This window comes from Canis lupus, chromosome 1, assembly GCF_048164855.1.
Source record: "Canis lupus baileyi chromosome 1, mCanLup2.hap1, whole genome shotgun sequence".
NCBI lineage: Eukaryota > Metazoa > Chordata > Mammalia > Carnivora > Canidae > Canis > Canis lupus.
Window position 1 is genome coordinate 106,792,003 of NC_132838.1, and position 23,412 is coordinate 106,815,414.

General features: G+C 52.5%; 1 protein-coding gene across 2 annotated transcripts in view; it reads right to left on the minus strand.

The window, feature by feature from the left end:
- Nucleotides 1-23,412, minus strand: part of POLD1 (DNA polymerase delta 1, catalytic subunit) — a 28,768-nt gene that overhangs the window by 2,699 nt on the left and 2,657 nt on the right. For both annotated transcript variants that reach the window (XR_012004438.1, XM_072770349.1), the window contains exons 3-22: nt 13,543-13,745; nt 13,073-13,186; nt 11,232-11,378; nt 11,027-11,152; nt 10,786-10,954; nt 10,618-10,699; nt 10,417-10,546; nt 9,740-9,906; nt 9,309-9,413; nt 7,368-7,508; nt 7,174-7,284; nt 6,539-6,730; nt 6,276-6,364; nt 6,085-6,201; nt 5,774-5,887; nt 5,316-5,463; nt 2,152-2,247; nt 1,902-2,039; nt 603-778; nt 117-269 (exon numbers count right to left, since the gene is read on the minus strand). Coding sequence is in view for 1 of the 2 variants with exons in the window: in XM_072770349.1 (XP_072626450.1) it covers nt 117-269; nt 603-778; nt 1,902-2,039; nt 2,152-2,247; nt 5,316-5,463; nt 5,774-5,887; nt 6,085-6,201; nt 6,276-6,364; nt 6,539-6,730; nt 7,174-7,284; nt 7,368-7,508; nt 9,309-9,413; nt 9,740-9,906; nt 10,417-10,546; nt 10,618-10,699; nt 10,786-10,954; nt 11,027-11,152; nt 11,232-11,378; nt 13,073-13,186; nt 13,543-13,745 (2,718 nt within the window). In the remaining variant the exon portion in view is untranslated. The remainder of the gene's footprint in view (nt 1-116; nt 270-602; nt 779-1,901; nt 2,040-2,151; nt 2,248-5,315; nt 5,464-5,773; nt 5,888-6,084; nt 6,202-6,275; nt 6,365-6,538; nt 6,731-7,173; nt 7,285-7,367; nt 7,509-9,308; nt 9,414-9,739; nt 9,907-10,416; nt 10,547-10,617; nt 10,700-10,785; nt 10,955-11,026; nt 11,153-11,231; nt 11,379-13,072; nt 13,187-13,542; nt 13,746-23,412) is intronic.

The following is a 23,412-nucleotide window of genomic DNA, read 5'->3' on the forward strand; positions in this document are numbered from 1 at the left end:
GCGGGTGAGGGCAGGTGGGATGGCGGGGGCGGGCGGGGGTATAGGAAGAGGCGCCCAGCTGGCAGGAGCCGGCCTATTTCTGGGTGGCGCTGCGACACCCCCTCCCCCGGGCGCACCTCTCAGCCAGCTCCACGTGGGCCTGCTTGCCGGCGTAGTCCGCTGCTGCGCGGGTCAGCTCCTTGGTGATGACCAGCTGGGAGATGTCGATGCGGTTACACAGCAAGTCGGAGATGATGTCCTGTGCGTGGGCCACGGCACCCGCGGGGTCTCTGCAGGGCCAGGATGGGGGTGTCCCTAGTGGCCGCCAAGGACCAGGCCGGTACCCCTCCCACCCCCCAGGCTGGGGGGCCAGGATGTGCCCTGGGGGCTGAGCCCCAAGGCGGAGGGACGTGGCTGGCCACAGGCTGCAAGGTGGCAGAGGCGGGGCCTCGACCCACAGCTGTTCCGACCCCACACTCTTTCCACCGTTCCACCACCGAGGATGAGCTGGGCCCTGGGCCCGACACCTGTGTCCCCAAGGGAGGAGGGGGCTGGAGGCCGGGGCTCCGGGGCCTGAGGGGGAGGGGCATGGCCTCCAGCGCTGGGGGCAGGGGCCCACCCACCGGTCGATGAGCAAGCGGCGCAGGGAGGCAGTGACGAGGTTGGCCACGAGGGGGCAGTTGTCCCGGCGCACGGCCTCCAGGCCCTTGCAGTCCATGCGGTCATGCGCATCGGGCCGGGAGGAGAAGAGCAGGCCAGCATAGCGCTTCTTGCTGATGAGCAGGTAGGGAAAGTAGACCTGGGGGGGACCCATGGCTGAGACCCTCGAGGCTTCCTGAGTCCTGAGACTTCCCTCAGAAACTGAGGACACACAGGGCTGGTCTGTGCAATGTGGGACTGGGGACTCTGGGGGGACACAGACCCTAAGACCCCAGTGCCTGAGCCCAGGGACACTGTCAGCATTCCCGGGGCCTCAGATCTGAATCAGACATGGGGATAAACCTAGAAACAGGCCCTAAAGCACGAGATCCAGGGACGCCTGGGTGGCTTAATGGTTGGGCGTATGCCTTCAGCTCAGGTCGTGATCCCAGGATCCTGGGATGCAGTCTGACTTCGGGCTCCCTGCATGGAGCCTGCTTCTCCCTCTGCGTATGTCTCTGCCTCTCTCTGTGTCTCTCATTAACAAATAAATAAAATATTAACACACACACACACACACACACACACACACACACACACACAAGATCCAGACACAGGGGTGTAGTCTGGAGAGACCCGAATCGGATCAGGGGACAGATCTGAGGCAGACAGGGATACACCGCAGCACCCCCTCAAGGAGTTGAGACTAAGGCCCCGGTGTGAACCTTGAGGTAGGGGCTTCTCAAAATTGGGAGGCTCCAAATTTGAGAGCAGGTATACCCAAGACCTGACCCTAAGTTTGAACCTCGGGAATAAAATGCAGTGTGAGTCCCCAAACCCCAGCCTGATTCCTGCTGGAAGGAAGCCAAGGAGCCCTGGGCAATGGTGCCTTGATCTAGGATTCACCCCATTAGGGTTCCCACTGCCCGAGGCAGCCCCCAAACCCAGAACCAGAGATACTCTAAGACTGACAAGGTTTTCAAAAAGTAGACACTGTCCTGTGTAGTAGCAAAGCCCAAGGCTTTAGAGGTTTTCAAACTCTGGGGCATCCAGGCAGCAAAATACCTCAAAATTGGGGCATATGAATGTAAAGAATGGGATACCCAGAGTACCCAGATCAGGGCTCCCTGAAATAGAGGGACCCTGAGCAACACCAGGGTTCCCACACCAGAGGAACCTCAAATGCATTCTTAAAACTTGCAGGCACCAAGACCCAGAGACCCTCTAAAACTTGTGAGACCCACGCCTGCCCACTCCAAGCCCTGAGAGAAGCTCCCACTTACCTTCTCAAACTCGAGCCGGATGGGCGGGGGAAAGTGGCCTGACACCCAGTCTGCAGCCTCCCGCCCCAAGGCCATTGCCTCAGCCACCGAGGAGACACCAAATCGGCACATGACTGAGTCAGTGTCACCATACACCACCTGGGGAGGAGCATGTGTGACTGGGAGGCAAGGGGAGATGGGAACCAACCCCCTGTACTCCCCCAACCAGCCCCAGGCCCATCTCTAGGCAGCAGGTGGGGCGGCCTCTGACCTTGGCATTGGCGCTATAGCCATTCTCCACTGTGTACTTGGACTCCACCAGCTGCTTTGTTTTCTCAATCATCTGGCGCCCAAAGCCAGTGACGCTCTGTCAGGAAGAGAATCACACAGTGAGGGCCCAGGAGCCATCTACACAGAACACTGGCTCAGGATGCCACTTCTGTTACTTCCTGGGGGTGTGGACTTGGGTTAAGTCACTCAACCTCTCTGTAGATTTCCAAATCTACAAAATGGGGCTACTGGGACACCTGGATGGCTCAGGGGTAGAACATCTGCCTTTGGCTCAGGGCATGATCCTGGAGTCCAGGATTGAGTCCCGCATCAGGCTCCCTGCATGGAGCCTGTTTCTCCCTCTGCTGTGTCTCTGGCTCTCTCTCTCTATGTCTCTCATGAATAAATAAATAAAATCTTTTTCAAAAAATGGGGCTACTAGGCTGCTTCTTAACGATCTGTTGGAAAGGACTGGGTCCCTGGCCCCAGGCTCTGGGCACAGAAGAGGAATGACTGCAAAAGATGTGTGTTGGAGAGGCCGAGGCCAGAGGAGGCCATCTGTACCCCGCTTCCCTCCACAGAGGTGCCATGACATGTGGGAACATTGCAGGCAGCTCTGTGGTACAGGACCACTGGCACTCCTGGCCCCTTCCCGAAAGCCAGCATTGACACCCCCACATCCATGGGCAACCGGAAATGGCCTACACGCTGTTAAGTGTCCTGCAGCATAGGGAGCTGTGCTAGCTTCATGGAGAAACTTTCTAAAAATCTATAAGAAGCTGAAGCCGGGGCACTGGGGGCCAGGGGGGCACAAACCAAGGAGGAATGGGTGTGACTCTTCTGTTTTGGTTTGATTGGATCCAGTCAGATCTCTGTCATTTAACTAGAGCATTTAGGTGACTTATGTTTAGTTTAATCATTGATCATCTCTGGGCTTAAATCTACCACTTTACTACTTCCCTTGTTTATTCTATCTGTTCCTTTGGCTTTCCTTCATCTTTTCCTGGAACGACTCTGTGTTTTATTTTGTTTTTATTATTCCATCTCCCTGCGCCTATAAGCCTGAGACACAGCAATAAGGAAGGAAGCTAAGAAACAAACATGACAGAGAGACAGAGAGAAGGTGAGCAAGGAAAAGACAGACAAGAGGGCCACTTGGGTGGCTCAGTGACTGATCGTCTGCCTTCGGCTCAAGGTGTGATGCCGGGGTCCTGGGATCGAGCCCCACATCCCCACAGGGAGCCTGCTTCTCCCTCTGCCTATGTCTCTGCCTCTCTGTGTATCTCTCATGAATAAACAGATAAAATCTTAAAAAAAAATAGGGATGCCTGGATGGCTCAGCGGTTGAATGTCTGCCTTTGGTTCAGGTCCTGATCCCAGGATCCGGGATCAAGTCCCACATGGGCTCCTTGCAAGGAGCCTGCTTTTCCCTCTGCCTATGTCTCTGACTCTATCTCTTTCTGTGTCTCTCATGAACAAATAAAATCTTTAAAAATATATATAGAAAAGATAGATAAGACCAGGAAGCAGCAGCTCTGATGAGGGAGCTCCACAGGGAGGAAAGCCAAACCCTCCTTGCTTGGCCTCTGTCTCAGGGGCTAGAGTCTGATAGCTGAACACCCACCTCTCTCCACCATGGAGGCTGGGGAGGCCCCCGGGGAACTATGGAAGGCCAATGACTGGAGGACAGGTGGGATGCACTGTGGGATGAACCTTGCCCCCAAAAGAGGCCTGGCTCATAGAGGGAACCTCTAAGCCCTTGGAATGTCCAGCTAAGAGGGTGTCTCTGTTCATGTAGGCCCTTGGACTACACTAACAACATGACTCACAGTGAGGCCTTGGGCCACACGGGTTCAGCCTGACCTCTGCAGGGCATGGAGTAACGACGGTCAGTCCCACAGATGCTCCATGCCTACGTGAATGGCTCCAGTAAAAGCCCAGGACCTGAGGCTCGTGTGACCTTCCCTTGTGGGAAACCCTCTGTGGGTGTTGTCACACATCAATGCCAGTAGCAATAAGCATGGTCTGTGTGATTCCACTGTGAGAGACGAAGCAGAAACGCTATGCCTTTGCCCATGGCTGATTTTAATCCCTATCCTTTAACTGTATGAAGTCATAATCGTGAGTCTGATGACTTTCCGGAGTTCCTTCAGTCCTTCTAGTGGATCACTGGATGAGAGGGTGGTCTTGGGAGAAGCCCCTGAACTGAAGGTGGGTGGGTGTGTGGATAGACCTCTCCCACCAAAAGTCCAGCCACTGGCAGTTCTTCCAAGTCTTCCATCCAGAGCCACATGAGGACTGACATAGTGCCCAGATACAAAGGGAGCTTCCCATGGCTGCAAGTAACCAAGTCTGGAATGTGCCAAGACCCAAATCCCAGGGGCAGAGGTGGACAAGAAGACCTTTCTAAGGCTCTCTTAGGCCACCATCCCAGCTTGGTAGAGCCACAGACTCAGATCCTCTGTTAAAACCATGGATCTGTTTTTCTGTCCAAGCAGCAGAGCTGCCTCTGGTAAACAGGCCTAGGACACTGCTGTGCAGCAAGGAGGGAGGCAGTAGGCTTTTCTGCCTGCAGTCCCTCTCAGAGCAGAGCGCTGACCAAGCACCCTCCAAGCATCTTCCCACCTTGAGCGGGGAGGATGCACCCCTGCACCAGCTCCCTCAGCGATGGACCACACACGGTGCATCAAACGTCAGAGCCTGGCTATGCTATTGGTGGGCCCCTGGCACTGCCCTAGCCCCCATGAGTGGAGACACGGCCCTGTACTCCCATTAGACTAGAGGCCTAATGTAGCCCCATCTTCACAGGGACCAGGGGAGGAGGTGGGTGGGGTCTGTCAGACTGACTAGGACAGATGGAATGAATGAGCAACGAACAAAACCTCTGCTCACCCCACCACTCCCCGTCCCTCCCCTGCTTCATCTGTCTGCAGAGCCCTTGGCACCAAGTGCCTTCTATATGCATTTACTGCTGTCACCATCTGTGTGCCCATGAGGCTGTGTACTGCAGGAGGGCAGGAACCCTTATCCGTTTTGCTACCTGCTGGACCCATAGAGGACGTTCAGCAAGTTGGGGAAACGGGACCTCTGCCACACAGCCACCTGCTTCTCCTAGGGAGGGGTAGTCTGCCCACCCCTTGCCTGATGCAGAAACTGAACACTCACCTGGGAGATCTCCAGACATGGCAGCTTGCCCACCTGGGCACCAGTGAAGCCATATACAGAGTTGGCACTCACTTTTAGGGCCAGCTGCCGCCCATCCAAGACCTGCCGACGCAGGGGGTCTGTCTCCTTGGCCAGTTCGGCCTTGGCCCTGGAAGGACAGGAAGCAAACGCCATTGATGCAGTGTCCCAGATCTCAGGGAAAGATGAGAGGCCTGGGCACTGGTCAGGGTGCCTTTCTAGAAATGGGTGCCATGTACAGTTGTCCAGATTGTGCACTGCACAGAGGCGCCCAGCAAAGAGGGCAAATGGGAGCTGTCTGGAGGGCCATTTTGTTCTAATTCACACAAAGCTGCAGTTAAGTGTGGCGTGGCAATCCTGGGGTGACCCACAAGGGACAGGGATTGACAAGGTGCCTCAGCAAGTTTGAGCAAGGGTGGGTGGGATGCTCAAGAACCCACCTCTTCCGGGCGCTGAGCAGGTTCTCCAGGATCTGGGGCAGCAGCCCTTTCCGCACTGACGTCTTCACAAACTCATCCCCTGTGGGCGTCTTGATGAACTGATCCTTGGTCAGGCTGGGTCGGAGAATGCAGAGGTAGGAGTGGAGAGGGCATGAACCTGGCCTCCCCATCTCTTCCTCCTCCAGACCCCTCAGGCTCTCCCCACCTCTCAAGTCTCCCCTCTATGCCCCTCCCCACAATTTCTGGGCCCCCAGCCCTGCCCTGCCTTGAAAATGGCCCCTGGGGTACACGGAATGAAGAAAGTGCCATACCCTAGTTTCTGGGCAGCCCCCGGCCGCAGGAGTGTGGTATAGCACAGGTTATGGGCCATCATGATGGATGGGTACAGAGAGGAGAAGTCCAGGGTGGCGATGGGGACATCATAGTACCTGGGAGGGCGGTGGGGGGAGTCAGGGCCAGGAACCCCGAGCCCCCCACCCCCACCCCAGCCATGAGGCCTCACCCTTTGAGGGGCTCGATGACTGTGGCCCCTGTGTAGTCCTCGCCACCCTCTGTCTTCACCACAGGCATCAGTAGTCCCTCGCGCATGGCCTGGGAGGGGAGAAGTCGGGAAATGGAGGCAGGCATGGGCAGGACAGACCCCGAGAGGAAGGAGGAGGAGCAGGGAAGAGCATCGGATTGTCATGGCAAGTGACCAGAGGCCATGAGTGGGGGGTTTGCTGAGGCGCATTATGACTGGGCCCACCCACAGCTCTGCCCGCTGACCTGTCGCAGCAGCTGGGACACGACCTTGACCTGCTGGCCGCGGCTGAGCAGGTAGCCGAGGGGCACTCCAGTGACACGTGCCATCTCCATGGCGTTCACCAGCACCATGAGCCGCTCCAACAGCCGCAGGGGCAGGAAGGCATCCTTGAGGCAATACACAGCTAGCCGGCGGCGCGTCTGGTCATTTCCGTTCTGGGGACAGGCACCGGTGGCATCAGGGGACGTGGGGGTGGCTGCGGGAACTCAGGGTCAGGGAGAGGGCAAGGGCTGGGGCACGGAGTGGGCAGGGGGATGGGTTAGTGAGTCCGAAGGGGTCAGAGGGAGGAGGGAACAGTCTGAAGGGTGAGCACGGACCAGAGGTGGGGGCAGGAGAGTAGAATAAAGGTTGCAGTGCCAGAGGTCACGGGAGCAGGCAGGAATGTGGAGTCACATCTGCAGGGGGAGGTCACAAGTCAAAAGCAAGAGGTCAAGGTGAAAGTCAGAAGGGTTGGTTGGCTGAGGTCAGAGGAGGAGACAAAAGAATAAGATTGGAGGTCAGGGGCAGGAGGTGGAGGTGGAGGTGGAGGTGGAGGTGAAAGGGCAGGGCAGGGCAGGCAGCAGGAGGGGTTGGAGGGCCTAGGCTCGTGGCCAGGCACCTGCAGGTCAGTGATGATGCTGTGCTGCACATCCTCTTTCTGCTCGCCCAGGAAGTGGAAGCTCACGGCGTTGAGCGTGTAGGAGCGGAGCTTGTACTCACGCAGCAGCACCTGAGGCAGGAGGTGCAGGGTGGGTCCGGGACACAGGCAGCAGCCCTGGGGGTGGGGGCACCAGCCCGGTCCTGTCCACGTACCTGCAGCATGTCCATCTGTACGCGGCCCACCATGCTGACCACCTTGCTGTCCCGCCGGCCGGTCTGCTTGGACTGGAAGGATGAGTCCCGGATGTTGGAGCGGAGGCCAGACACGCGGCCCAGGAAGGGGAACGTGTGCACCTGGGGATGAAGCACATGGACAGGGCCAAGCTGCAGTGGGGAGTGGCCGGGCCGGATTTGGGATGCCTGGGGCCGAGCCACAGGAATGGAGAGCCAGGCAAGTCATGACACCCATGATGCCACTCTCTTCCTGCTGGGAGCCCAGGGCTAGGTGGCCAGAAGCAGGGCAGTTCTTTTTTTTTTTTTTAAGATTTTATTTATTTGACCCCAGAAGCAGAGGCAGAGGGAGAAGGAAGCTCCCCACTAAGCAGGGAGCCTCACTCAGGACTGGATCGCAGGACCCCAGGATCATGACCTGAGCCAAAGGCAGACACTTCACCAACTGAGCCACCCAGGCACAGGGGCAGTTCTGATGCAGAAAAACCCTCTGGGGCCGGGTAGGCATGGACCAGAAGTGAAAGATAGGAGGACAGGATGGGGAGAATCAGAGGAATCAGAGGCCTGATGACTATGGGACTAAGGGGGGCAAGAATGGTGCCCAGTGGCTGGGAAGCTGCACTCAGATGGGCAGCAGATTAGAGGACTTAGTGGTGAGGCAGTGTGTGCATGGGGAGGCGGTGTCCAGGGGGCCGCTAGATGGGAGCACAGTAAGGGCACACAGAGAGCTAGGTCTGAGGTCAAGACACAAAGTGGCATGGGAGGGGTGAGGCGGGAGGTCCATGAAGGAGAGAAGAGAGGCCTGAGCTGGTGGAGCAGCAGGGCAGGGGACAGAGGGAGAGGAGGCTGCCCTGTGCACAAATGCCAGATCAATAGGGATGGACTTCTTCCTGGAGCTGTTGGGGGCTGTAAACATGATTTTTTTTTTTTAATAGCATTTGATTTAATTTTTTTAGTGGGCTTCATGACTAACATGGGGCTTGAACCCACCACCCTGAGATCAAGAGTCACTTGTTCTACTGACTGAGCCAGCCAGCATGACTGCCCCAAGCATGACTTTTATTTTTTTAATTTTTCGTTACAAAACCAACCAAACATAAGGAAAAGGAAGAAAGGATACAATATAATCTATAACCCCATTGTGAGTTGAATTGTGTCTTCCTGCACAGCCCCCAAGATGTTGAAGTCCTAACCTGCCACACCTCAGAACATAACCTCATTTGGAAATAAGGTCTTTACAGGTGACCAAGTTAAGACGAGGTCACCAGGATGGGTGTTGATCCCATAGGACTGTGTCCTTAGGAAAAGGGGAGATTTGGGCAGAGACATGCATAGAAGGAAGACAGGCTGAAGAATTAGGGAGACCACTTTCTACACCCCAGGAACGCCTGAGACCACCAGAAGCTAGGAGAGGCCTCAGGAAGAACCAGCCCTGTGAGGCTTTGATCTCGGGCTTGAGACAACCCAAGTCTGCAGCCCTGGGTTCCAGCAGTCCTAGCAAACTAGCACACCCCAAGCACCAAGGTTTTGCCACACGCTTCGAGGAACCCCCCTTCCTTTTCCTTATTTTTTTACTGATGTATTTTCAAGTCTAGAAGACAAGACACTCTACCCTGGTACGCTTCATCTGCCCCTCAAACACACAATCCTTTCCTTACTAAACCACAAATGCCCTCCTTGCTTCTGCCAAAGCCATGATAACCTTCTGGACTTGGAGCAGGGGAGGGGCAGGGCCAGAGCTGGGTTTTCAGTGACGTATCCGGAGCTACTGGGGGCAGTAGGCTGCCCATACAGAGCAAGATGGACCACCCAAGGGAGAGAGCCACAAGGGAGGAGGCAGCAAGAAGGAGCAGGGTGGCCACCCACTTCTTGAGCTCCCAGTGGGGCTTCTGAAAGCAAGCATTCCCCGGCTGCCTGCCCTACCTTGAGAGTTTGGGCCCGGGAGATGAGGTATGGGAGGTCAAAATTCTGGATGTTGTAGCCAGTGATCACGTCAGGGTCCATGGTGCGAATAAAGGTTGACCATGCCTGGGGATGGGAGCAATTGGGTCACCCTGGTTGTCATCCTGATCGTCCCCCTGGCATGGATCTTCCCCATTCCTGGAACATTCCAGAAACCCCCAAAAGCAACAACCCCAGAGCCCTCCTCCCCACTGTAGAAAGATTGGGCAGGTGCCTCTGAAAGTTACACAGAACCCAGAGGGGAAATGTTCACCCCTCACAGCAAAGGGATCTGAACCCAAAAACTCAGCATCTCAACATCCAGAGAAAATGGCTTGAACCTGGGATGTGGAGACGGGGACTGGGGGTGGGGGGTGTTCTGAGGGAATGAGGGCACATGGAACAATAGCCACCTGGAGCAGCTCCTCCTCCCGCTCGTAGCTCTGCACTTTGGCGCCCAGGATTGGGGCGCAGGGCCGTAGGGTGAGTGCCAGGCGCAGGAAGGGCTCCGGCTCACCCCAGCGGAGGCCCAGTGAGCAGATCTGGATCACGGGGTCCCGCTCGGGCTCAGGGAAGATGCCTGCACAGGGAAGAAAGGGGATGCAGGGGACCAGACTCCTCTTTTTCCTTCATGACACATCAGGGTGGCTGCACCTCCAAATCTCCCCAGCCTGTCTACTCCTCTCTATCCCCACTGCCTGCAGACCCTGCAAAACCTACCCTGGTTCCCCTCTGCCTTCATTTTCTGGCCCTCTCCCTTTCCCTCACAGACTGGGATGGTTCTGCCCCAAGGCCTTTGCACTTGCTATTCTCTGGAGGGCCACTGTGGTAGTAGGGAGGCTGCTCATCCTTCTTTACAAATCTTACCCCATCACCCCTGAGGCCCTTCCTGCCCACCTATCTGAGCTGCCCTGTCACTGTCCACCACCATCCTCCTTCCACTGAGAATCTTACAATAACCTGTCCATTTTCACGTCTACTCCCTCCTTCCCGAGTGGGCTCAAGAAATATGGGGGCTCCGGGGGCAAGACTGGCATGTCACTAACATCTACAGGGAGAGCAGGAGGAGCTCCAGGCCCGGGAGACAGACCTTTGCGGCCAGCACACTCAATGTCAAAGCTGAGCACACGCAGGGGTGCGATTCGCTGCCACTGCCCTTCTGGCGGGTGACTGACCACATCAGACCACAGCACATCTGCCTCCAGCTGACACAGTGTGGCCTACAGGGATGGGGCATGTCAGTAGCTGCAGGGTCCCCGCTCTGTGACCCCACCCCCACAGAGCCCCGCACCTTCCCCTGAGGCCTCAGGATGTATTTCTCTGCTGGGAGTTCCAACCAATTGCAGCCTACGATGTCTGTGTCCACCATGAACCTGCAAGGGGGAAGGATCAGTGGGTGGAAGCTGGCTGGGGATGGAAGGGGGGGGTGCAGGTTGCAGAAGTGAGGTGGGGGTTGTACCGGATTTCAAAGTCCACGTTGGCCTCATAGGGTGCGAAGCTGGGGGTGCCCAGGCCTGCCACACGGATGCCCTGCTCCAGGAGGCGGCGGGCGGGGGCCACGAGGCGCGGTAGTGCCAGGGTGATGCGCAGGAATGGGGAGGGGCCATGGCCATGGTACCCGAACATGCCTGCAGACAGATGAGGCTGGCACCAGACCGGAGGGAGCCTCCCCCACTTGGGCCCCCCCAGGCAGCACTCACTCTCCCGGGAGCACAGCTCCACAGACAGCACTGCCGGCCCCGTGAGCTCCTTCCCTCCTCGCTGGTCCCTGCTGATGGCTGCATTCAGCTCCCGCTGCAGGTCACCCAGGTGCTCGGACCCAAAACCTGAGGGCAGGGAGGCTGGTCAGAAGCACAGGGAGCCTCTGGTGGGGCTGAGAGGGTCTTGTGGGTTGGGGCCACTCACCAGAGGGCGCCGGGGTATAGAAGTAGGGTGCAAAGCCATGGATGTGGCAGCAGACGGACACGCCCTCATCTGTGACTCCAAAGGCTCGCAGGATAGGCACGGAGTCGCGGGATGGCGTGGGTGCTCCGGGCAGGGGCTGTGCTGGGCCTGCAGGTATCACAGGACGAGGCAGGAGCTACCCCCTCAGATTCCTCAAAGGCTTGCCTCCCCAGGCTTTGAGGCAGGCCTCAAAGGCTTGCCTCCCTCTGCTGAGAACACAGCCCCTGGTAGGGGCAGCTTGGGGTGCTTCTGCCTGCACCAGGCTAATATACACTGTTCGCTCCACCTTTACCACCTTCCCGCTGGTCCCTCTACAGTCCATTTGCCACTGTACAGCTAGAGGGAGCCCCCTGCCTTTTGGGGGGGGCAAAAATTTTTCTTTTAAATAAAAGACTTTGTGCGTGCAGTGTTATGAGTTTTAACCACATACAGATTCACATAACCACCACCAAAATCGGGGTACCAGCTGGTTCCGTCACTCCAAACAGCTCCAGCAGGAGGTACTTTTGTAACCACAACCCCTCCCACCACAACCAAGGGCACCAGTGGTCTGTCCGCTCTCCATTGTTCTACTTTCGTCTTTTTGAGATTGTTCATATAAATGGAACCTGGTTCTTGTCACTCTAGGGGTGGAACTGCCTGGTACTATGAAAAGGGTAGAGTAATTCTTGTATCTCAAGAAACGGGGCGGGGGGGGGGGGGCGGGGCGCTAAACTCTAAGAAACTTCCAGGCTGTTTCCCAGAGGGACTGTAACACAGAGCATTCCCACCAGGTGTTTGTGAGCAAGCATTCCAATTGCTCTGTGTCTTCCTCAGCACTTGGTCTTGGGGTGATTGTGTGTGTGTGTGTGTGTGTGTGTGTGTGTGTGTGTGTGTGGTCTCTCTGTGGCTGTTATCTGCACCTCCCCGACAGCCAGTGACACTGAGCATCTTCTCCAGTGCTTATCTGCCACTCTGTATCCTCGAGTGAACTGTCTGTTCAAGTGTTTTGCCCATTCGCAGACTGGATCCTTTTCTTACTGCTGACATCTCAATGTTCTTTACTTATTCGCAGTACTGTTTTTTTTTGTCAGATACGTGGAAGATTGTCAATGTTTCCTCCTTGCCTGGAGCTTGCTTGTCTCTTTGCTCTCTTACAGGGGAGGCTTCTAACCTGCGAGGTGGCATGGGTCTCTCCAGGGCCAAAGGCTTTCCAGCCCACTAAGAATGGAGGCCCCAAGTCCTTGCCTTGGCAGACAGGACCTCAGATGCCCTCCTGCCCCTGCCCCCCTGTCTCAATGTTCCTTAAATATTCCAGACCTGCTCCCTCCTCGGGACCCTCTGCTGGAATCTCTCCCCCAGACAGCCCCATCCCACCCCATTCCTTGATGCCTCCTCAAGAAGCCTCCTCAGACCCCCAAGATGCACAGTCTGGCTCCTCCACCCTACCTCATGTCTTTTTACAACCCACATGGCTATGTGAGTAGCCACTTCCTTTTTTATTCTGCCTATCCTTCTAGAAGGTGAGCCTCCAAGAGCAGCGACCTGGTCTGACCGGAACAGGGCCTGGCTCAGTGCAGATGCTGTTCCTGGATGGATGGGTGTCAAACCACACCTGTCTCCCCCCAGCAAGGAGCCTCAGTTGGAAGACAACTCCCCACCTCCATGAAGCCCTGCTGGCCACCTGCATACCCCCTTCCCTCTTGCTGCCCACTGTCACCCACAGCCCTGGCCACCTACATGGGTACTGTCTGAGTCCATCTCTTCCCTCAAAGCCTGGGACCCCTCCTCCCACCCACCAGGCCTCTGTCCACCAAGCTCACCCACATAATGATCGATCTCCAACTGCTGGAAGATGAGGGGCTCCTTCTGGGGATCCAGGGGGGGCGGGGTGGGCCGAAGCCAGCGGGCATCTATGGCCGTTGGGGAGAACTGCCCTGGGCAGGTGGGAGAGAGAAGCAGGCTACATGGAGTCGTGGTCCTCCCTTGGAAATATGCAATGCCCCCCCTCCCTGCCCCTGACCTCTCAGGTGGCATCTGATATGTGAAAGGAAAGTCAGGTGGGCATGGTGCTCTGGCTCAGGCAGGTAACTCAGGAGAGATTATGGGATCAAGAGTCAGGGTCCAAATTGGAGCTGCAGGCAACAAAGGTGGCATACTGGCAAGAAGTCAAAAGTCAGTACGTTGTGGGGCTCAAAGTGGGCCAGAAGTCAGGTGAGCTCTGTGGCTGACTCGGTTCATAGGCAGGACGAGTATGGGGGTGCAGGGGTGTTCTTCCCACTCTAGGTCTCACCATCTGGGGCTCCCTCCAGGGGCGGCTGCAGCAACTCCTCCTCCTGTTCTTGCAGCCTGTGCTCTGCCTCCATCTCCTCCATCAGGGCCAGCTCCTCCTCAAACTGGGATGGCTGAAATGGCTCATCCTCATCCCAGAGGCCCCCACGGGCCCGCTTCGGGGGCACCCCAGGCCCTGGGCCTGGTCGTCGCTTCCCATCCATCCTGCTGGACAAGTCAGGGCTGGGGGTAGGTTTCTGCCTTCTTCCTGGCCCCACATACACCCACCATGACCATGAGCCTTTTCATTCTCCAGAATGCCTCAGGAGTAACACGACTCCACCCGCAGGCTCACGGGGTGCTGGCACATTCCACATGTAGTTAATATAATTACAACCCACTCTCCATCTCAGTTTAATCCTTTCTTCACATGTTCAAACCTTCTATATCCTTTTACCTGTCTGCCTGCCCCCTGCCACCTGTCTGCATGCCCTCCACCCACCCAGAGACCTGGCCCTTAGCACATCCCTTTCTTTCCCATAAACCTCTGTTTCTGATGTCATCACCCGCATGTCTCCCCACCTGCCCAGGCCTTTGTTCCACAAACAGCTGGGAGGCACCCTTCAGGCCTGTCACACTGTATCGGGTGCCAGGCAGTGGTCTGACAAATCTGATCTGGTCCCTTCCCAGCTCAAAACACCTCAGAGACTTCCCATCCGCCTTCAAAACAAAACAAAAACAGAAGCCCCTTTCTATTTTGAAATAATCTCAAATTTGCAGAACTGTATACCCTTTACCCAGATTCCCCAAGTATCAACTTGCTGCCACATTTGCTTTATCAGCCCCTATATGTGATATGCACACATCATCACTTATTTATTTCCCCAGTCATTTGAGTTAGTTGCCTGTCAGTTAGATACCATGGCCCTTGATCCCTGCATACTTTAGCACATATTGTTGAAGGACAAAGACATTCTTTCTCTTTCCCCTTCTTTTAAATAGGCTCCACACCCAACACAAGGCTTGAACTCACAATCCTGAGATCAAGAGTCACTGCTCTACCAATGGAGCCAGCCAGGAGCCCCAAGGACATGTTCTCTCTCTTTTAAAATACTTTGAGAGAAAGAGAGAGAGAGAGGGAGAGTGCACAAGCAGGGAGGAGAGGGAGAAGCAGACTCTGTGCTGAGCAGGGAGCCCAATGTGAGGCTTGATTTCAGGAATCCAGGAACACAACCTGAGCCAAAGGCAGATGCTTAACCAACTGAGCCACCCAGGCGCCCCCCCCCCTCCCCCGGGGCCGAGGTCATTCTCTTAAGCAAGCATGGGATGATGATCAAATCCAGGACTTTTAACAACTCAATAATAACATAAAGTGTCCATTTCCTGATTACTCTGTCCCCCCAAATCTCCCTTATAGTATTTCCCTCCAAACCAGGATCCAATGTAGCAAACACAACAAAAAAAAAGCAAATGTATACATTTTTTTTGTTCTTTTCTTTCATAAAATTGGTTTTTTAACAGTTTATTTATGGGGCACCTGGGTGGCTCAGTGGTTGAGCATCTGCTTTTGGCTCAGGGTGTGATCCTGGAGTCCTGGGATGGAGTCCCCCATCAGGCTCCCTACAGGGAGCCTGCTTCTCCCTCTGCCTATGTCTCTGCCTCTCTGTGTCTCTCATGAATAAATAAACAAAATCTTAAAAAAAAAAAAAAAAGTTAAAAAAAAAAAGTTTATTTATTTAAGTAAGCTCTATGCCCCAACGTGGGGCTTGAACTCACGACCCTGAGATCAAGAGTTGCACACTCTTCTGACTAAGCCAGCCATGCGCCCCTGTTTATATGTTTTCTTAATTGCAACACATAAGAAATTATTTTACGGTAGGTTTTGATAAGATATATTGATATGAAAGTATATATCCGCCCTTTCACGAAGATGGCGCCGAAGGCCTCCCAAAGCTGAAGCCAAAGCAAAGGCTTTGAAAGCTAAGAAAGTGGTGCTGAAAGGTGTGCACAGTCACAAAAAAAAGAAGATCCACACATCACCTACATTCCGACGACCCAAGACCCTGCGTCTCCAAAGGCAGCCCAAATATCCTCGAAAGAGCGCCCCCAGGAGAAACAAGCTTGATCACTATGCCATCATCAAGTTCCCCTTAACTACTGAGTCAGCCGTGAAGAAAATAGAAGACAACATCACACTTGTGTTCATTGTGGATGTCAAGGCCAATAAGCACCAGATCAAACAGGCTGTGAAGAAGCTCTATGACATTGATGTGGCCAAGGTCAACACCTTGATCAGGCCTGATGGAGAGAAGAAAGCATATGTTCGACTGGCTCCTGACTATGATGCTTTGGATGTTGCCAACAAAATTGGGATCATCTAAACGGAGTCCAGCCGGCTATAAATCTAAACATAAATTTTTTCACCATTAAAAAAAAAAAAGAAAGTATATATCTTCTAGTAGGTTTGACAAAAGACTATATTCAAGTGAAGCCCATTGAGATTAGTAACTTCACCATGAATAAATAAGAGAATATTCTAAGAAAATACACACTCAGTTATTTGAGGGTAAATAGCCATGATGTATGAAAGCTATTCTGAAAAAAAAAAAAAAGTTTTTAGGGCGCATATGTGCAGAGAGGGGGAAAATGAAGCTTGTGTACATGCAAATCATAAAACAAAGAGGGGAAATGTTAAAACATGTGAAGCTAGGTAAAGGGTATACAAGTGTTCTTTGCATTATTCTTACTCTTTGGATCTTCCTATAAGTTTAAAATTATTATTATTACTTTTTTAGAGATTTTATTTATTCATGAGAGACAGAGAGGCCAAACATATGCAGAGGGAGCCTGATGTGGGACTTGATCCTAGAATCCGGGATTATGCCCTGAGCCAAAGGCAGATGGTCAACCGCTGAGCCACCCAGGCATTCCAAGTTTAAAATTATTTTAAAAAAGAGAAAGAAGTTTTTTAAAAGTACATGACTCCCAGCATCCAGGCCTACAGAGAGATTACAGGAACCTAGAGCAGACCCCAGACCCAGCTGGGGAGGGCAGGGAGGGGACAGGTCAGCTGCCCTGGGTTCCAGTGAACACTTCTGATCCCATAACTCCCCTTACACCACCCTAGATCCAGTCTCCCCTTCTTCCTTTTAGGGACCGACCCCTTGCCTCGGAGCCGACATAGGAAGCCCAGCCCAAGACTACATTTCCCAGGGTGCACTGCTAGCGACGATCACGTTACTGAGTTCTCTTGCAAAAAGAATGCGAGGTGTGCAACTTCTGGGAGAGCCTTCAAAGGAAGCTTGCCTCTATAGCCTCTTCCCTCTTCTCGATGGCTGGGGCATGGATATAGTGGTGATGAACCAAACTTGACCACAGGGACACGGACAACATTACAGGGAATGCAGGGCTACAAGACAGAAGGGACCCAGGTCCCTTGACAACCTCCTGAGGGCAGAGTTTCTACTTTAGGGAAGTTACGCAGAGAAATATACTTATGTCTTGCCTGAGCCACCACGCCGTAGGGTTACACCAGCTGAGCCTAGGGCTGACCGGGGATGTGTTGTTGCAAATGTCTGGTTTGGTACACAATGGAATACTTCTCCACATTAGACCACAGGTAGCTACCGAGAGACACACAGGATGGACAAATCTCAAAAACATGCCATGCAGAAGAAGCCAGACACCCATGTATGCACTGGAGAGATGGGAAAGTGGTCAGGGGTATAGGTTTTCCTTTTGGGGGGATAAAAATGTTCTGGAAGTAGACAGAGGTGGTGGATGTGCCACACTATAAACATACTCAATGCCACTGAACTGTACACTTCAAAATGGTTAACCTCAGGGATCCCTGGGTGGCGCAACGGTTTAGCGCCTGCCTTTGGCCCAGGGCGCGATCCTGGAGACCCGGGATCGAATCCCACATTGGGCTCCCAGTGCATGGAGCCTGCTTCTCCCTCTGCCTGTGTCTCTGCCTCTCTCTCTCTGTGTGACTATCATAAATAAATTTTAAAAAAATTAAAAAAACAAAACAAAACAAAACAAAATGGTTAACCTCAGGGGCACCTGGGGGGTTCAGTTGGTGGAGTGTCTGCTTTGGGCTCAGGTCCTGATCTCGGGGTCCTGGGATCAAGCCCAATGTTGGGCTCCCTGCTCAGCAGGGAGTCTGCTTCTCCCTCTCCCTCTCAAATAAAATCTTAAATAAATAAATAAATAAATTTTAAAAATGGTTAATTTCACCTCAATTTACAGTAAGAGTACATACCGTGTGGTGCCATTTATACAAAGTTTTTGAATAGGCTAATCTGTGGTGCTAGCAGTCAGGCCAGCAGCTGCTTATGGGAAGGGAGGGATTGAGAAGGGGAATGAGGAATTCTCTAGGGTGCCTTACCTACAGCTGCCCATTTGAGAACCTGTGCATTTCACTGTTTGTAAATTCTACCTCAATTAAAACATGAGAGCTGGAAGGCCACAATCCTGCATCTAGGGGTTTATAATAGAGGTATACTATCACAGAAAAAAATCTGCATTTATGAGGTTGTTTCCGGCAGCATTGTTTGCCATCACAAAAGACTGGAAACCACCTAAATGTCCTCATCCACCCTGGGGGAACTGGTTAAATAAATTACATCAACTCTGGTCCATGGAATATTATGCAGCTGTATAAAGGAATGAGGAAGCTCTCTACGTACTGATGTGCAGGGCTCTCAAAAGACCCATTGTTAGAGAACACGAGATGCAGAATGGTGTACTTAGACAGTTATCTTTTTTGTATTATAAAAAAAAGTCTAAAAAAAGTTTCTCCTGATTCTTTGCATTAGGAAATAATCAAACCAAAGTAAGAACTGGACTGCAAAACTACCTGTCTGGAATCTTAATGTCATATGTCAATGTCATAAAGGGGGTGGGTGACAAGGGGGCAGGAAACTTTTATTTATTCTTTAAGATTTTATTTATTGGGACACCTGGGTGGCTCAGTGGTTGGGTGTCTGCCTTCGGCTCAGGGCGTGATCCTGTGGTCCCGGGATGGAGTCCCACATCAGGCTCCCTTTATGGAGCCTGCTTCTCCCTCTGACTATGTCTGCCTCTCTCTCTCATGAATAAATAAATAAAATCCTTAAAAAAAAAATTTTATTTATTTATTTGAGGGGGAGGGCAGAGGGAGAGGGAGGAGCAGACTCCCCACTGAGCAGGGAACCTGACCTGAGGCTCCATCCCAGGACCCTGGGATCATGACAGGAGCTGAAGGCAAATGCTTCAGTGAATGCATATAAATTGAAGAAGAGACTGCATATCTTGACAACTAAGTATAAGGTGGGACCTCAGATCAGACCTTGGATTAAAAAATCAAAAGCAGGGGCACCTGGGTGGCTCAGTGGTTGAGCATCTACCTTCGGCTCAGGTTATAGTCCTGGGGTCCTGGGATCGAGTCCCATGTCAGGCCCCCTACAGGCATCTTTCTTCTCCCTCTGCCGATGTCTCTGCCTCTGTCTCTCATAAATAAGTAAATAAAATCTTTAGGGATGCCTGGGTGGCTCAGCAGTTGAGCATCTGCCTTCAGCCCAGGGCATAATACTGGGGTTCCAGGATCGAATCCCCCATGGGGCTCCCTGCAAGGAGCCTGTTTCTCCCTCTGCCTATATCTCTGCCTTCTCTGTGTCTCTCATGAATAACTAAATAAAATCTTTAAATAAATAAATAAATAAATAAATAAATAAATAAATAAATAAATAAAATCCAAAAAAAAAAAAAATCAAAAGCCACCATGTACGATGTCACCGGGACAACTGGACAAATTGAATAAAGATCATGTATGAGAGACGCCTGGGTGGCTCAGCGGTTGAATGTCTGTCTGCCTTTGGCTCAGGTCATGATCCCGGGATCCCAGATCAAGTCCTGTATCGGACTCCCTGCAGGGAGCCTGCTTCTCCCTCTGCCTGTGTCTCTGCCTCTCTCTGTGTGTCTCTCACGAATAAATAAATAAAATCTTAAAAAAAAAATAAATTAAAAAAGATCATGTATGAAATAATGGTGTTGCCTCAGGGTAAATGGCCTGATTGTGATAATTATGCCAGTTATGTAGGATGTCATTGGTCAGCTAGAGTTCTGAGAGTTAAGTGTCATGATGACTACAACCTGTAAATAGTTCTGCCAAAAAAGAAAAAGTATTTATGTGTGTCTAGATAAAGCAAATGATACAGCGTGTTAGCTGGTGAATCCAGGCAAAGGGGACGTGGGTGTTTGTTGTATTTGTCTTGCAAGTTCTCTGCAAACCTGAAATTTTTCAAAATAAAAGTTGGAGAGGCACCTGGCTGGCTCAGTCAGTGGTGTGTGCAGCTCTTGATCTTGGGGTTGTGAGTTTGAGCCCCATGTTGTTGGGTATAGAGATTACTTACAAAACAAAAAAGTTGAGGGCGCTTGGATGGCTCAGTTAAGCATCTGCCTTCAGCTCAGGATGTGGTCCTAGGGTCCTGGGATTGAGTCCACATCAGGATCCCTGCTCCACAGGGAGTCTGCTTCTCCCCCTGCCACTCCCCCTGCTCATACTTTTGTGCTCTCTCTGAAATAAATAAAATCTTAAAAAGTTGGAAGAAAACACATAAAATAAAAAATAACATTTTTACAAGGTATATGGGAGAGTATGTAAAGCATGTTTGTGCTTTGATGTTATTAAGTAGGGTCCACGCCTAGCATGGAGCCCAACGCGGGGCCTCAACTCATGACCCTGAAATTAAGACCTGAGCTGAGATCACGAGATGGACACTTAACCAAACGAGCCACCCAGGTGCCCCAAAGCATGTTTGTTTTCTTTTCTTTATTTTTTTTAAGATTTTATTTACTTATTCATGAGAGATACAGAGAGAAGTAGAGAGAGAGGCAGAGAGAGGAGAAGCAGGCTCCATGCAAGGAGCCTGATGTGGGACTCGATCCTGGGACTCCAGGGTCACGCCCCGAGCCAAAGGCAGACGCCCAACCGCTGAGCCACCCAGGCATCCCACATGTTTGTTTTCAATGCATAATTCTGGAGAGATAGGTAATAAACTGGTAACCCTGGCTTCCCGGGGGTGGGGGAACGGGACAGTATGGGACAGTTTTATTGATATAATTCATACACCATATGACTCATGAGATCAAGTGTACAGTTTGATAATTTTTAGTGAATTCAGAGCTGTGTGACCATCACCACAATCTTAGAACCTTTTCATCAACCCAAAACAAAACCCCACACTCCTTGGCCATCACTCTCACCCCAGCCTCTCGGCCCATTCCCACCCCAACTTCTCCCAGCCCAAAGCCATCACTAATCTACTTTGTCTCTGTGGATTTGCCCATTCTGGGCATTTCCTATAAATGGAACCTTAGAATATGTGTCCTTTGTTGTCTGGCTTGTTTCACTTGGGATCGTTTTCAAGGTCTACCCATGATGCAGCAGGGGTCAGTGCTTCCTTCCTTTTCATGCCTGAACACTCCCTCGCCATGTGGCTGTAGAACACTGTGTTTATCCATCTGTCTGTCAGTGAACTGATATCAGGCTGTTTGCACCTCTTGCCTGTGACGAGTGGTGCTGCTCTGACAGAGGACACGCAAGTTTCGAGTTTCCTATAGGGAGGAAGACTTGGAATACTCTCCTTTGGCGACTTTTGAGTGCAAACTGTTTATACGTGGCTTAACTCACAGGAAAGGAAAAGCCCGGAGGCCTTTGCTCCAGCCTTGTAAGCGGCCAGAGAGACACATAGAGTTTTGACCAGGGGAGAGGGGGGGCAGTGGGAGAGACCTGGGTGGAGCAGAGGATCTCTGCCTTCCAGGAGCCCAGAGGAGTGGCCACACCTGGCCTGGCAAAGGGAGGCAGGAGGGCTCCTGGGCAGACAGGCTGCACCAGGTCAGTGGGCCGTAGCCAGGAGTGTGTGGTGGGAGGGAAGGTCGCTTTGCAAGCAAAATAGAGGTTCCTGTGCTAGTTTCCCATTGTAGGCACCGCCTAAGCACAGTCGGACAAGGGAGCATTAGAAGGAAAGAGGCCGGGACCCCTGGGTGGCTCAGCGATTGAGCATCTGCCTTCAGCTCAAAACGTGATCCCAGAGTTCTGGGATTGAGTCCTGCATCAAACTCCTGTATGAAGCCTGCTTCTCCCTCTGCCTGTGTCTGCCTCTCTCTTGGTCTCTCACAAATAAATAAATAAAACCTTTAAAAAAAAAAAAAAGAGAGAAGAGAGAGAGAGAAGGAAAGAGGCCCCTGTGTGTCCCCTCTCAGCTGCCGAGGCACAAAACAGGGTGATCTCTCCTGGTTCAGACCCTTCATTACAAACAGATAACGCTGAGCGCCCCCTGACTTAGACATTAGTTTCTGTGACACCCCCTCATCAGTGTTCTCGTCCCATCTCCCAACCCAGGGCTTTCTCTGCCACCTCTATACTCATCTGATCCGGCTTGCCTATCTCTGGCCCAGACCGCTCTCCAAGGCTCAGCCCAACAGAGGCAAGCTGCTTACTATGAGGACGTCTGCTTAGGCATCCCACACTCCATAGCCAGGCCCCTCATCTCCCTGCAAACCTGCTCCCTGAACCCCTCATCTCCCCCAGTTCAGGAAAAGGCAGCTCCCACCAGGCCAACAACCTGGGAGTCACCCCAGCTTCTCTCTTCCCCTCCCTCAGACCACATGTTTGTTTCCCCTGCAAATCTCATAGGTTCTATGAGACCTGAGTCTCACCACTTTCCAGTCCCTGCTGGGCTCCCAGCCCAGGGTCCTCTGACTTTCTAGGATTGTTTGCAGCTTTCTGTTGTGGTTGCTGTTTGTCTCCCCCTGCTGGAACCTGAGCCCAGCATGAGTCCAGCGTAGGCAGGGATTTGGTGTGTGTTGTCAGGGAGGCGTTCCAGAGTCTACAACAGAGCCTGGCACACAGTAGGTGCTGAATAACTATCTGTTCAATAAATGAAGAGCCTGCCATTAGGGTGTCCCTCATTCCACCCTGCCCCCTATCAGTGTATTCTTCACACAGCAACCGGACGGATCCTGTACAAATGTGTCAGATCATCCCATCCCTGCTCTGCTCAGAAGCTCCCCTAGGTTCCATCTTATGCAGAACTAAAGCCAAGTCCTCAGGGTGGCCCACAAGACCTTCCCTTTTAGACACTTATCTCTGCCCTCTCCCCCTTGTTCATTTGGTTCCAGCCACTTGTTTCTTCTCTGTTCCTTAAGCACTCCAGGCTTGGTCCTACCTCAGGACCTTTGACAGACTGTTCCCTCTGCCCTGCCAAATACTCTTCCCCAGATGTTCCCATGGCTTCCTCCCACCTCTCCTTCAGGTTTTTGCTCAAATGTCACCTTCTCAGTGAGGCCTGTTTTTTTGTTTTTTTTTTTAAAGATTTTTATTTTTAAGTAATCTACCTCCAACATGGGGCTTGTACTCACAACCCCGAGATCAAGAGCTGCATGCTCCACCGACTAAGCCAGTCAGGTACCCCAGTAAGGCCTGTTTAAAAGAACAATCTCCACTGCCCCACACTGATACCCTCCAACCCCTTTTCCTGTTTTACATTTTCCAGATGGTACTTATCGCTGCGTGATGCACTGTATCAGTTCTTAGAGTTCTCAAAGCATAGTCCTGGACCTGCAGCTTGAGCTTCACGTGGGAATGTGCTGGATGCTAATTGGTCAGGCCCAACGGAATCAAACTCTCGGGGGCTGGGGGGTCCAGAATCTATGGTAACGAGCCCTGGAGCTATTCCAAGGCCACTCAATTCTGAGAACCACTGCTTATTTATCTTGTTCACTGTCCATCCCCACAATGCGAATGAAAACTATGAGAGAGGTTTTGTCCTGTTTCCTGCTATGTCTCATGCGCCCTGAAGAGGGCCTAGGACAGAGGATGTGCTGAATAAACATCTACCAAATGAAG